The sequence below is a fragment of the Nansenia antarctica genome (assembly GCF_963989245.1).
Source record: "Nansenia antarctica genome assembly, chromosome: 1".
Lineage (NCBI taxonomy): Eukaryota > Metazoa > Chordata > Actinopteri > Argentiniformes > Microstomatidae > Nansenia > Nansenia antarctica.
In genome coordinates this window covers 38,442,710-38,457,320 of record NC_137674.1, presented here as the reverse complement: position 1 = coordinate 38,457,320, position 14,611 = coordinate 38,442,710, and the positions used below count along the sequence as shown (strand labels likewise).

General features: G+C 47.0%; 2 protein-coding genes across 2 annotated transcripts in view; both read left to right on the top strand.

Moving 5' to 3' along the window:
* LOC308149731 (helicase-like transcription factor) overlaps positions 1-14,611 on the top strand; it is a gene marked incomplete at its 5' end in the record, with an annotated part of 34,627 nt that overhangs the window by 14,287 nt on the left and 5,729 nt on the right. Inside the window, 13 exons of the mRNA XM_080522628.1 lie at positions 10,986-11,116; positions 11,233-11,330; positions 11,564-11,635; positions 11,800-11,961; positions 12,384-12,458; positions 12,551-12,611; positions 12,750-12,821; positions 12,901-12,948; positions 13,075-13,191; positions 13,313-13,398; positions 13,509-13,660; positions 14,090-14,220; positions 14,333-14,468. Coding sequence (XP_080378754.1) covers positions 10,986-11,116; positions 11,233-11,330; positions 11,564-11,635; positions 11,800-11,961; positions 12,384-12,458; positions 12,551-12,611; positions 12,750-12,821; positions 12,901-12,948; positions 13,075-13,191; positions 13,313-13,398; positions 13,509-13,660; positions 14,090-14,220; positions 14,333-14,468 — 1,341 coding nt within the window. The remainder of the gene's footprint in view (positions 1-10,985; positions 11,117-11,232; positions 11,331-11,563; positions 11,636-11,799; positions 11,962-12,383; positions 12,459-12,550; positions 12,612-12,749; positions 12,822-12,900; positions 12,949-13,074; positions 13,192-13,312; positions 13,399-13,508; positions 13,661-14,089; positions 14,221-14,332; positions 14,469-14,611) is intronic.
* Positions 154-5,505, top strand: LOC308172125 (helicase-like transcription factor; the record flags this gene model as incomplete). Its single annotated transcript, XM_080547035.1, has 12 exons — positions 154-240; positions 467-538; positions 937-1,090; positions 1,203-1,338; positions 1,558-1,737; positions 1,899-2,014; positions 2,155-2,336; positions 2,557-2,676; positions 3,244-3,356; positions 4,006-4,186; positions 4,927-5,007; positions 5,362-5,505. 12 exons carry the CDS (start codon positions 154-156, stop codon positions 5,503-5,505), a joined length of 1,566 nt encoding a protein of 521 aa, XP_080403161.1.

Sequence of the window (14,611 nt, the reverse complement as noted above, 5' to 3'; positions counted from 1 at the left end):
GCTTTTATTTTTTTAGGCCTACAGGTACACACACACACACTGGGGGAGGACATTAGTCACCAGTCACACACACACTTCTAACACATAGGGTAGCTACTATGGGCCACAGTTAACTTTGTGCTTGTGTGTGTTTCCATCCCAGGGAAAGGGATCATGGTTCCAAGTTCCAACGCTAGTGGTTCCCACAAACGCGTTCCTCCATCCAAGAAGTCCATCCCACTGGCACTGACAGCTGAGGAGGTAACATACAGTAGAAAACCTATCATGTATAGTAACATAGACATGTCAATCAATCAAATGTATTTGTATAGCAGTGCAATGTAGCTCTTTGAACGGCAAATTCATGAAAAAAAAAGTAGATGGAGTTGAATTGTAAAAACGTTGTTGACAACTAACTAGCACGCAAGACGGGCAGAGCGGAAGTGTCTGGGTAACATACCCTATAATACATCATCTCTTCCTTAAGCTGGAGAACGCGTTTGATCGTCTTTTTGAGAACTTGGAGGAGGATAAGAATGGAGAGAAAGAAGCAGCAGAGGTCAGAACTCAGCTCATCTGAATTTGCTGATACGATTTCTTCTTGTCTGTCCATCTGTCAGAGGTTGACGTGTCTTTTGTAGTGCGGGTGAGATTAAACCATTGACAGGTTGTTGGTCAAAACCTAAAACTGACCCTAATCTCAACCAAACCCTTAACCTTAACCACATGTTAACCAACTCAGAAATGCAATGTTAGTTTGCTGGTCAGGCGTGTCCCCTTTAGTTTTCACCTCATAGGGCCGGATTCACAGACTAAATCACGCTTTCAATGTAACATCTCTATTAAAGATGCTTAGTCCAGGATTAGGCATAATCTGGAGTGCTTTAGTATACCATCTCTATCTCAAGTATACCATCTCTATCTCAACCTCCCCTTCTCTCCCTCTCTGGCTCCCAGGCCAGTGGCAGTGGCAGTGGCAGTAGGAGTCCCCTCCATGCAGTCAACTGGCTGAGGGTGGTTCTCGACGAGGGACACGTGATCCGCAACGCCAATGCTCAGCAGAGCCGAGCGGTCCTAGAGCTGCGATCAAACCGCCGCTGGATATTGTCAGGTACACACAAACACACGTACTCTCTCTCTCTCTCTCTCTCTCTCTCCCTCCCTCCACTGTATACTGTCATGTTTTGGTAGTATGGTTCCTTATTCTGTGTGTTTGTGTCCAGGCACCCCTATCCAGAACAGTCTGAAGGACCTCTGGATGCTGCTGGCGTTCCTGCGTCTGAAGCCGTTTGACGTGAAGGAATGGTGGAACAGGGTCATCCAGAGACCCGTCACCGAGGGAGACAGGACCGGTCTACAGTGAGTGGCCATTCGCCAACATTCCCACTTAGAATAAAGGCTCCCTGAAGCAGCTCACAGTGATCTAAACAAACAAAATTAACCTTTTTGTTAACTGTTCTTTTTATACTGCTATGGCCCTTGAAATGGACTTTTAAGATGTCCATACCATTATGGAATGAAAATAGCCACACACAGACATGTACATTGGGTCTGTAAATATTTGCTGTGTGTGTGTAGGAACCTGCAGGCCTTGGTTAAATGTGTGACGCTGCGGCGTACCAAGGCCAGCAAAGTGGGTGGGCGCCCCCTGGTGTCTTTCCCAGAGAAGACTGTGTGTGTCCAACATGTGACGCTCACAGACACAGAGAGAGAGGAATATGAGCTTGCCCGCACGGAGGGACGGACCACCATCAGCAGGTACTTAGCCGCAAGTGGGTGTGGGGGTGTGTGTGAGGGATTTGTGCAGCTGAGTAACTGTGTGTCTACATTTTTTTCTTTTTCTTATATACGTACTGTATGTTCTTGTTCACTGAGTTTTCCATGTAGAGTTGTTTCACAGTGGGTGTGTGTGTACCTAGGTATGTAGCAGAGGGGAGTGTTCTCAGGAATTACGCTGATGTCTTAGCCATATTGGTGAGGCTCCGGCAGTTCTGCTGCCACCGTGACCTGCTGGGCAAGATCACCATAGACTTAGGTAACACACATACACACATATACCATTACTAGAACATTCTAATTTATTTTCGTATTGGAATGGAATGTTGTCTCTGAACGTTTGGTGCCCTACATTAAGATCCTCTCTCTGACATCCTCCCCCTCTCCCTCTCCCTGCAGGTGAGCCTGCGACTCCAGCTGAGTTGAGGGAGCGTCTGATGGAGAAGCTGAGGCTGGTGTTGGCCAGTGGCTCTGACGAGGAGTGTTCTGTCTGTCTGGACTCTGTCCGCCTGCCCGTCATCACACACTGCGCCCACGTGTACTGTCGACCCTGCATCGCTCAGGTCCTCAGGAGCGAACAGGTACGCTGCCTGCCTCTTCTGGACAATAAGGGTTGTGACTGTGAAATGAATTGCGTCTTGAAACACACAACTCTCTTTCTCCATTTGTCCCACTCTCTCCCTTTCCCCTCCCCCCCATATATCGGTCTCCCTCTCTTTTCCCCCTCTTTCTCTCTTCCCCTCAATCCCCTTCTCTGTTTCTCTCACTCTTTCTCCCCCCACCCCTCCCCTGGCTCTCTAGGAACAGGCACGTTGTCCTCTGTGTCGGGGTCAGATTAAGGCCAGTGAACTGGTGGAGTTCCCACAGGAGGTAGAGGAGGAGGAGAACATACACTCACAGACTGGGAGGACCAGCTCAAAGGTAACACACGCACACACACACACACACACACACTTTAAAGGCACAGTCCACTTAATGTACAGTATGTAAACTTCTGGTCCACTGGAATTGTGATACAGTGAATTATAAGTGAAATAATCTGTCTGTAAACAATTGTTGGAAAAGTTGCAAAAAAGTAGATGTTCTAACCGACTTGCCAAAACTATAGTTTGTTAACATGAAATCGATGGAGTGGTTAAATAATGAGTTCTAATGACTTACACTTCCGACTTCAACTGTAACTGCCGTACTTGCCATACTGTACCTATCATGTTTTGCACTACATCACTATTTGCTTCTGGATAGATGCTAAACTGCATTTTGTTGTCTGGTAATGGCAAAATGTAATCTAATCTAATGCATAACCCTGACCCGTTTTTGTCATCTAACTGTGTGTGTGTGTGTGTGTGTGTGTGTGTGTGTGTGTGTGTGTGTGTGTGTGTGTGTGTGTGTGTGTGTGTGTGTGTGTGTCTGTGTCTGTGTCTGTGTCTGTGTCTGTGTCTGTGTCTGTGTCTGTGTCTGTGTGTGTGTGTGTGTGTGTGTGTGCAGGTTGAGGCTCTGATGGAGAATCTGCTCAGGTTGCGTAGTGAGGACGGCAGCATAAAGAGTCTTGTGGTCTCTCAGTTCACACGCTTCCTCACTCTGCTGGAGGCCCCACTCAGGTAACACACACTCTGCTGATCCGGTTTGAGCCAGATGTTGTTGCTGTCGGAACTGTATTCACTGGTCCTCTGTGGCTCAGTTGGTAGAGCATGGCACTAACAACGCTTAGGTTGTCGGTTTCCCGCTGAGACCATAATATGGTACATATTATGTACTGAAAGATGTACAGTATGCACTCACTGTAAGTTGCTTTGGATAAAAGTGTCAGCTAAATGTCATATGCTGTATATTCATAGCTAGGGATGTAACGAGGCATCGTGTGACTATTCAAATTGGTGAGATGAAGAATTAATTGCGATACTCTTTTTAAACAGCAGAGGGTGTAATCTACTTTTTACCTCGCTTTTTGTTATATAAAGAAAAGGAAATAATGCATTTGTTGCATAGTTTGTGTTTTGCAGATATACCCTACCTCATAAATAAAAAGGGATTCTTTAAGGAAAACTGTATTTTGTAGTTTCTGTCATTTTTCAGTCATAATTTGTCTGCATTCTCATTTTGTAAAAAAATAAAAGGGGAAAAAAAGGATCGTATTGAATCGTGAGTTGAGTGTATCGTTACATCCCTATTCATAGCTATTTTTCTTTTATTGTTACATCTGTATTCAGTTTCTTTCGCTCTCTCTCTTTCCATCCATCTCTCCTGTAGGGAGGCAGGTTTTATCTTTGTGCGTCTGGACGGCACCATGACTCAGAAGAGGCGGACCCAGGTCATCCAGGAGTTCCAGAGCCCCGCTCCTGACGGCCCCACGATCATGCTGCTGTCACTCAAAGCTGGCGGGGTGGGACTCAACCTGACAGCCGCCTCCCGTGTTTTCCTCATGGATCCAGTGAGTGTCAGCTGTGGCCTGCCTGTGACAGATACACACATATGTGACAGGAGCTGGTACTTTTTTTTTCTTTTCTTTTTTTCGTGTTTTGGTCTTTTTGTTTTTTTGTTTTTACAGATTTATAAAAATAGTTGAAAATATGCTTATTTGAATATTCGTACACCTCAAACCAAATAGCGGAGGAAATCACCCTGAACCAAAACAAACAGACTGTGCTCCATCGCGCAGCTAACAACAAAGAACATTGCTATGTAACTTATTTAACATAAGCATATTTAGCACATCACAACATGCTGATTGAACATGGACTACACATAAACTAGATGATCACACAGTCCTTGCTTTTGAACAGTCCTAAAACGTAAACAAAACATGTATCACCAACACTCACCAAGTACAAAGCAGGGGGGTATTCCATCAAAGTCGCTAAAGGAAAATCCAGGCTTACTCTTGCGAGACCAGAATAAGCCTGTTTTTTTCCTTTAGAGTCGTTGATGGAATACCCCCCAGAACGGAAGACGATACTGTGAATCAAAAACAAGCGGAGTTCGCTGACAAATAAGTATTTTGTGATCCTAAAACTGTTTGTTATATTGAGTGAGCTCTTCAATACTTAAACTTTCATAATATGAAGGGGGAAAAAAATAAGCTTTTTTTTAATTTTTTACATCATTTCCGCAACTATGGCATTATGGACCACACGCACACACTGTACATTAACCCCACACTGTGTTCCCCAGGCGTGGAACCCTGCAGCAGAGGACCAGTGTGTGGATCGCTGTCACCGCCTGGGCCAGAAGAGAGACGTCTTCATCACCAAGGTCAGGAGTCAGACAGGCTGAGGGTTATTGGTTATGCAGTCGGGTAATTTACTGCTGCCCTGACATCACATGATATCATTCCACTCACTCTGCCATTAGGTCAGTCTATCTGTGTGTTACTGTATGTGACAGCATCTGGTGAAAGTGGGAACAAGTCGGCAACTGACCAAAATGTTCAGATGTTCATTGATTTTCACGTTGAATTTTTATTTACATTTGTCAGAATAAAAGTAATTCATAAAGTAGAACATTGAGGATTCAGCAGACATTCTGTGTGCCTGTTAAGATCTGTGTGTGTGTGTGTGTGTGTGTGTGTGTGTGTGTGTGTGTGTGTGTGTGTGTGTGTGTGTGTAGTTCATCGTGAAGGACTCTGTGGAGAACATGGTGAAGATTCAGAGGCAGAAGCAGGATCTGGTGGACAAGGCTTTCGGCTCCAAGAACCCCACTGACAAGAAGGCGTCACGCATTAATGAAATAAAAGCCCTCATGGAGCTGTAGACGTCCCTACGTATGGGAACCTTGTCAAGAAATTGTTTAAGTTTAGTTTTGATACTGTTTGTTGTGGAATGTTCTCTCAGCACATGTCCATCGTTCCATTCCCACTCACCACACTGCCCTTGGGTAACTTTTCTTTTTTGGGATTGATGTGTGGTTTGGTTTCATGTATGTGGGAATAAATGTTTTAAGTGACAAACCAGAATGAATAAGTGGTTTATTTTATGTCATGCAAATTACGTTCACAACTTACATCTGGAAGGAGAACATAGGAAAAGTATTGTTATACAGCAGCAGTAGTAGTAGGGCACACTTAGTTTTTTGGTTACTGAAACCATTAGAACTCAATTCTACTTAAACAAACGAAACAGAGGCACAGAACTGAGTTGAAACAGAAGGCTTCACTTCACCAGTCCTCTCAGGTCTTATAAAGGGACGGAGGTTATCGATAAGGTCACAACTACAAATAGGTGTAAGGCATGCAGGGATGGAAGTTAAGCTAGCCTGTTAGCCCCCAGGTTATTCATAGGCCAACATCCTCCCTAAGTTTCAGCATCAAAGTTCCTAAGTCTCACCAAACTAGGCTACTGCCTGTTTCTGTGCATTCTCCTCCGTCTCTACACTTTCATTTCCCTCTGTCTCTACGGGAAACACACATCCTCATCCTGGAGCTCCCAGAGGGTCACACGGCTATACTGGCCAAGTAGACGGAAGCGAACAGAACCTAGGAGCTGTTTACAGGAAGTGAGCAGCAGCCTTTTGTGTTCAGCTTCTATAAAAGGAAATACTGCAAAGAACTTCCTGAAAGGAGCTTTCACTCTAACAGTGTTGTTGTGTAGTGGCTTTCTGACACCGGGAAGAGACTTGAGAATTGTGGAGCGGAAACGGAACCGCGAGCCACAGCCAAGAATCGGAACCTCACGATTTCCTTCACCCTCATTGGTCAGAAATCAGGCGGCAAAAGGCCACGTTCGTAAAATCGCTCTGGAAATCTGATCAGCATTCATAGGATGCCTCTTGTCCAATTAAATTACCTGGTCCCTTTATGATGTTAAAGCCAGTGTGCGCTTCGGCGCTCTCAGAGCGATTTTACGAACGCCACCAAAGCATTTGAAGAAGAAATCTGTTTGGCAGAGGACCGTTGTCTTTCTAGCGTGTTGACTGCTCGGGTTTGCAAGCGCCTGCACAGCCAACTAAACTTGCGAAGTTTTAAATAGGTAAGAATTCATGTTAATGTATTATTTTACACTTTAGCTAGTGCTAGCCAAGGCAAGGTTAGTATGAGCCCATTATTGGCTGATGGTTTAGCTCCTTCGTCTGCGAGCTAACCACTGTTGTGTATGCACGGTGTTCTGGTGCACCTGTGCATGTGATATGACTTCTACTGTATGTATGATTCATTGACTTGTCTTCTCCTGCAAATGAGTCTAGAAATACGTTTGGTTGCATGCTAAATCATCATGTTTCGTCATTTCTAGCTATGAGTAGGAAAGCTGCTGACAAAATGAGCTCTCCAAATCTGTGACGCACCTGTGTCAACTGCGAATTATTTCGGATTCTGTGACGTCCCCCGAGCCCCTTCGCCCTTTAAAGTTGACCTTAAGTAAATCATCTCTATAAGCAAAATTCGGTGATGGCAAACTAGGGGCCACTAACATTTTGAATTGAACAGTTACTTATCCAATCATCTTAAATGTATACACCACTCCTCCTGCCTCTACTTAGCAAGCCAAGTCACAGAATCATCCAATATCCACTAACAAGCTTTCTGTCTGTGTCGTCCAGACAGACACCATGCAGTCTCGTGGTCGGCGGTTCGGTTGGACGGGACGTCCCTCTGCCTTGGACCTGGAGTCAGACACGGAGACACTCTCCCAGGCCTTGCGGGCCCCATCAGCAGAGGAGGAGCCGGAGCCAGATCACGTTCTGTTTGGCAGAATGAAAGGCAATGTCGTTGGCCTGTACTATACTGGCGTGGTGAGTATTACAAATAACATGTTAATGTGAGACTCATGACTGTTATCCCAGTGAGTTGAAGCCCAAAAAGTAGCTCAGGAGGTAACTCGCCATGGCAGAGTAGTTGACCGTGATGGATGGATTTGATCATCTAATCTCTGTTAGTGTTGTGATGTTACTGGTGTGCTCATGGTTGGGTTGCAGCTACTGTGGGGGCTTGAATCAACAACCTTGTGGTTACACCACGGCGAGTGGACTACTTGAATGAATGAATGAATGGTCTTTATTGTCATTGCTATAGTACAGGTACCAAACAACGAAATTTAGGAGGGGTGGCTCCCCTGGTGCTAGGAAAGAAAAAAAAAGAAAAAAAAAAAAACACAAGAAGGGAAGGAGCTGGTTTACATAAATAACGGCTATGTACACTATCCACTATACTATACTGTACAGATAAGACGACTAGGGTTGTCATATTGCACATAGTGTTATTGCACATTCATTTGAAGTGTCGCAGTTTGCAGGCTAGAAATGTACATATTTGTGCCTCAGCACTACACCTGATTTTTTTCAGTCCAGCAGCTGCCATCAATCCGTCCAGACTGTCCAGGGCCCAGAACCTAGGTCTTTGCTGTGTTCAGGGCCTGGATGGCCCTGGGGTAGAAGCTGTGCTTCAGTCTGTTTGTCCTTGCGGCCATGGTCCTGTACCGCCTTTTCGAGGGCAGCCGGGTAAAGTGTTCGTACCCAGTAGGGGTGCAACGGTTCAGTTGGCCCACGGTTCGGTACGGTTCGGTATTTTGGGTCACGGTTTTCGGTACGGTTCGGTTCAGAAACAAATGCTACTATTTATTTACAAACTGTTACTTTACTTTATTTTGCTTATACATAATATGGAACTTTAACATACACATGTATATGTTATGTATATAATGTATATATAATTGTATATAAACAAAAAACACTTTCAAATGTCCAAAAATAAATAAACACTTTCGAAAGTAAAAGTGCACTTTAGCCTTGACAGCTGGTAGCCCGTATACAAACAGGAGGAAAACAAATTCACACTACAAAAGTAACACTTTCCACATAGCGTTCCAACATGTCATGTGTTGTATTCCAACGAGTTGCGACATCGTGGATTAATTTGTGTTTTGGTAAGTCTAACATATCTAACATATTGTCAGAATATGGTGGGCTGTGGTGCTTTTGTGGAAGAAAGTGACTGCATGTCTGATCTTACCCAGGAGGCGGGACACCGGGGTTATTGCCACTGCCTTCTTGGCGGCGAGATTTACGACGTGCGCAAAGCAGCCGATCTGTGGCCCCAGTCCACCAGCTTCATGGATCGCATTTACGATATTTGCTGCGTTGTCTGTTGTTACGGGAATTGTTATGTTTGGCCTCTCCAACTTCCACTCAGTCACTGCATTTGTTAGTTCCTCTGCCAGGTGCGCGCTGGTATGGCTTTCGTATAGTGGACGAGTTTGCAGTACTGCGCTCTTCATCTCCCAATCCGGTGACATGTAGTGGACCGTGACAGTGAGGTAACTCTCCGTTGCCCGGGAGGTCCAACCCTCCGTAGTCAGTGCAAAGCTCTGTGTTTTTGCCAAATCGTCTTCAATGCCTCTGCGCGTTGTTTGGTAAATACCGGGGATTATTTTGGTGCTGAATGATGTACGGGAGGGGACACTGTAACGGGGCTCGAGAGTTTTTATCAGATTTCGAAAACCCAAATCTCCAACCACCGAAAAGGGCTGCAAATCCTTTGCAATGAACATCCCCACTGCATTGGTTATTTTTTTGTGTTTCTCTGAAGTGGTAGTGTACGTCTGTCCGAACGCATCAGAGAGAGACTGCTGTCTGCTCACTGACGCTGCCTGACTGGCTTTCCTGCTCCCAGTCAGTGTTATCGTTGAGTGGTAGCGGCGAATATGCTGGTTCATGTTAGAGGTGCAACCATTTGCATATGGCACACGCTTTAAGCAGAGCTTGCAGACAGTAATATTTCTGTCCACTGTTTCCCCCCCCTTATTGTCGTATTCAACGGGAAAAGCGAAATGACCCCACACCGCAGACTTGTAGGAATCCGGGGCTTCCTCAAACTGTTGCAGCGCTCTCAGAGCTAATTTACGAACGCAGCCAAATCGCAGCATAAACCGAAAACCGTCACGGTTCACTAGTGAATTGAGCCGTGGAACGCAAACCGTACCGTCCGTAAAAAAACCGAGAACCGTTGCACCCCTAGTACCCAGGGTGGGTTGGGTCTCTGGAGATCTTGGAGGCCTTCCTGAGACAGTGTGTGTTGTACAGCTCTTCCAGAGAGGGGAGGGGGGCGCCGGTGATCTTATGGGCTGTTCTCACGACTCTCTGTAGCGCATTTCTCTCCGCGGTTGTGCAGCTGGAGAACCAGTTGCAGATGCCGTAGGTGAGGATGCTCTCCACTGCGCCGCGGTAGTAGGCCACCATTATCTCCTGCTTGATGTGTTCCTTCCTGAGGACTCTCAGGATGTAGAGCCGCTGTTGTGCCTTCTTGATGGTGGCTGTTGTGTTGTTCTTCCAGGACAGGTCATCCTGTATGTGCACCCCCAGGAATCGGAGGGCTGAGACTCTCTCCACGCTCTCTCCGTCGATGAGCAGGGGCTGGATCTCGGACTTTTTCCTCCTGAAGTCCACGATGATTTCCTGGGTCTTTGACTTGTTCAGCAGCAGGTTGTTAACTTTGCACAGCTTGCTCAGTTGCTCTACCTCATCCCTGTACGCCGCCTCGTCCCCCCCCGTGATGCAGCCCACCACGGTGGTGTCGTCTGCAAACTTTACGATGGAGTTGCTGGGGTGGACGGGGGTGAAGTCGTAGGTGTAGAGGTTGTAGAGGATGGGGCTTAGCACGCAGCCCTGGGGGGACCCAGTGCTGAGTCTGAGGGCTGTGGAGGTGTGGGAGCCCACCCGCACCCTCTGGGGGCGGTCGGTCAGGAAGTCCTTGATCCATGCACATATAGAGTGTGATAGTCCCAGGTCTAGTAGTTTGGTCACTAGCCTGTCTGGAAGGATGGTGTTGAAGGCAGAGCTGAAGTCCACAAAGAGCAGTCTCGCGTAGCTGTTTCCCCTCTCCAGGTGGGATAGAGTGGCGTGGAGAGTCGTCGCGATGGTGAGTCAGGGGCAGTGAGGTGAGTCAGGGGCAGTGAGGGGGCAGTGGAAAGATGTCTCTGCAAGGTGGTGTGTGTTAGCTGTGTGTGTCTGTGTCTGTGTCTGTGTCTGCGTCTGTGCATGCAGGTGAACAGAGGGGAGATGGTCTCTCTGGTACGACAACCAAACAACCAAAACGACCGCAATGCCGTCATGGTGGCCAACGTGTATGGCAGCCAGGTGGGACACATCAAACGTGAGCTGGCTGCAGCCATGGCTGACGTCATGGACAACAACCTGGCCAGAGTGGAGGGGTGAGTCAAGTGGATCATTCTAGAAAGGGAACGATGAGCAAAGCTACTATGGCAGGGTGTTGTGAATGTATGTGTGTGTGTGTGTGATTTTAGGGTGGTCCCGTCAGAGGTGAAGAATATGTTCACCATGCCGGTGTTGCTGTCTTTCTGGGGGAGAGAAGAAAACAAGGACGCTGTAGTGAAAAAGCTCGGAGCCCACGGCTTTTGTTTTTTTGGGCCACAAGGTACACACACACACACACTGGGGGAGGACATTAGTCACCAGTCACACACTTCTAACACATAGGGTAGCTACTATGGGCCACAGTTAACTTTGTGCTTGTGTGTGTTTCCATCCCAGGGAAAGGTCCCATGGTTCCAAGTTCCGACGCTAGTGGTTCCCACAAACGCGTTCCTCCATCCAAGAAGTCCATCCCACTGGCACTGACAGCTGAGGAGGTAACATACAGTAGAAAACCTATCATGTATAGTAACATAGACATGTCAATCAATCAAATGTATTTGTATAGCAGTGCAATGTAGCTCTTTGAACGGCAAATTCATGAAAAAAAAAAAGTAGATGGAGTTGAATTGTAAAAACGTTGTTGACAACTAACTAGCACGCAAGACGGGCAGAGCGGAAGTGTCTGGGTAACATGTACTCTATACTAATACATCATCTCTTCCTTAAGCTGGAGAACGCGTTTGATCGTCTTTTTGAGAACTTGGAGGAGGATAAGAATGGAGAGAAAGAAGCAGCAGAGGTCAGAACTCAGCTCATCTGAATTTGCTGATAAGATTTCTTCTTGTCTGTCCATCGTCTTAAAGACGTGTGTGTGTGTGTGTGTGTGCGTGTGTGTGTGTGTGTGTGTGTGTGTGTGTCTCTGTTTCTCTGCAGGCTGTATGCACTCCCCTCATGTCCCACCAGAAGCAGGCTCTGAGCTGGATGTGTGTGTGTGAGAACAGTTCGGTGCTGCCTCCGTTCTGGGAAGAGAGAGGGGCACTCTTCTACAATACTCTCACTTACTCCTCCGTCAGTGAGCGACCCCAAAGGTCCCGTGGGGGAATTCTAGCTGATGATATGGGACTGGTGAGACCACCCAACACACACAAACACACTCAAGTCAATATACTCACCAAATACATACACTTCATTCACACAAACAGACACACACCAGTGTTTCCCACAGGATTTTGTGAGACAGTGCCGGGTGGACCACGTATACACAAAATATATTTTTATGTATAAGTCTAACAGAATTGTCGATGGGGGGGTACGCTAGCGGAGAACATTTTCGACGAATGAGGGCCTTGCCGGAAACCTGCTCGAACAATTTCCGCAAACAGCGCTGAAAAATCTGCAGAAGAAGAAGAAAATAACAGAGCTAAAAATGCTTTCGGTTCGTCATGACACTGTTGCAGGACAGATTAGTCTATGGCGTCCGCCACGGTCTCTTCTTTGTATGGGAAACAATGCACAAACATCCTAATCATGATTTTGTTGTGTTTCAGGGGAAAACTTTGACCACCATCGCTCTGATCCTCTCCAATTTCCACCAAGGGAAACCGCTGCCCCTTGAGAAGTGTGTAAGTGAGAAGTATCTAAGTTGGTTGGTCAGGTTAGGTCCACGCTGTGTTCTCAAGTGTGATATATGATGTGTGTGTATATATCTCTGTAGGAGCAGCCCTCTCCTGACTCAAAGTCCTCTACTAGCACTGGGAAGAACTCAAAATCTAAAGGTGATGACAGAGAAAGAGTGTGTGTGTGCGTGCGTGCGTGCGGGCGTGCGTGCGCCTTGGCCTATTGGACATGACAGCTAATAGTGTGTGTACTATGTGTCTGACTGCCCTCTCCCTCTCTCCCTCCGTCCCTCCCAGGGAAAAGTGGAGAGGGGTATCACATAGAAGAGCCAGCTGAGGTGGTGAAGGAGGTGGTGCCACCCCAAAAAGGTAAAGTGTGTGTGGTTGCGCATGCACAATCTCCCAGGTCACCATCTGCTTCATGAATGGTTTATCTGTCCTCTCCCAGCTAAGGGCAGCTCCAGTAAAAGGGCGAAGAGCAGCACCTCTAAGAAAGGTAAAGTGTGTGTGTGAGAGAGATAGAGATGGAGCGGTGAAAGAGATGAATGATTTGTTGTTTAAAATGTAGTGCAATGGCAGTGTGTTCTGCAGTAATCCAAAAGGTGTGTGTCTGGGTTCGTAGGGGCTGTTGCGTTGCAGGAGGATCAGGACTTTGCTGCAGTTCTGAGTGGGTTAACAGGGGGAGGCCCTCCACAGAAGAGCTCCAGTAAAAGGGCGAAGAGCAGCACCTCTAAGAAAGGTAAAGTGTGTGTGATGGAGAACCGCAGTTGTTTTGTGTTAACCTGTTTATTATAATTCACCTTCTGTTTGATGAGACACAGAGAGAGAGAGAGAGAGTGTGTGTGTGTGTGTGTGTGCAGAGGCCACCCTACCAAACAGTGTGGAGGACCCAGCAGCCACAGCCACTCTCATCATCTGTCCTATGTCTGTACTCAGCAACTGGCTGGTGAGTACACGCACACACACAGCCACTGTCACGTCTGTACGCTCACTCTCACATACATCAACTGGTTTTAGTGGTCTGTCACAGTGTGTGTTGAATCCCTCTGTGTGTAGGACCAGTTTGAGCAGCACGTGCGAGGAGACATGAAGTTGAACGTCTATCTGTACTACGGCCCGGAGCGCAAAAGAGACCCGAGCTTCCTGTCCAAACAGGATGTGGTCCTCTCTACGTACAACGTGCTGTCTGCAGATTATGGGGTGGGTGGGTGAGGGAGTGTGGATGACTGACACCTCTCTGATGTGCACCTGTCAGAGGTTGACGTGTCTTTTGTAGTGCGGGTGAGATTAAACCATTGACAGGTTGTTGGTCAAAACCTAAAACTGACCCTAATCTCAACCAAACCCTTAACCTTAACCACATGTTAACCAACTCAGAAATGCAATGTTAGTTTGCTGGTCAGGCGTGTCCCCTTTAGTTTTCACCTCATAGGGCCGGATTCACAGACTAAATCACGCTTTCAATGTAACATCTCTATTAAAGATGCTTAGTCCAGGATTAGGCATAATCTGGAGTGCTTTAGTATACCATCTCTATCTCAAGTATACCATCTCTATCTCAACCTCCCCTTCTCTCCCTCTCTCCCTCTCTCCCTCTCTGGCTCCCAGGCCAGTGGCAGTGGCAGTGGCAGTGGCAGTAGGAGTCCCCTCCATGCAGTCAACTGGCTGAGGGTGGTTCTCGACGAGGGACACGTGATCCGCAACCCCAATGCTCAGCAGAGCCGAGCGGTCCTAGAGCTGCGATCAAACCGCCGCTGGATATTGTCAGGTACACACAAACACACGTACTCTCTCTCTCTCTCTCTCCCTCCCTCCACTGTATACTGTCATGTTTTGGTAGTATGGTTCCTTATTCTGTGTGTCTGTGTGTTTGTGTCCAGGCACCCCTATCCAGAACAGTCTGAAGGACCTGTGGATGCTGCTGGCGTTCCTGCGTCTGAAGCCGTTTGACGTGAAGGAATGGTGGAACAGGGTCATCCAGAGACCCGTCACCGAGGGAGACAGGACCGGTCTACAGTGAGTGGCCATTCGCCAACATTCCCACTTAGAATAAAGGCTCCCTGAAGCAGCTCACGGTGATCTAAACAAACAAAATTAACCTTTTTGTTAACTGTTCTTTTTATACTGCTATGGCCCTTGAAATTGACTTTTAAGATGTC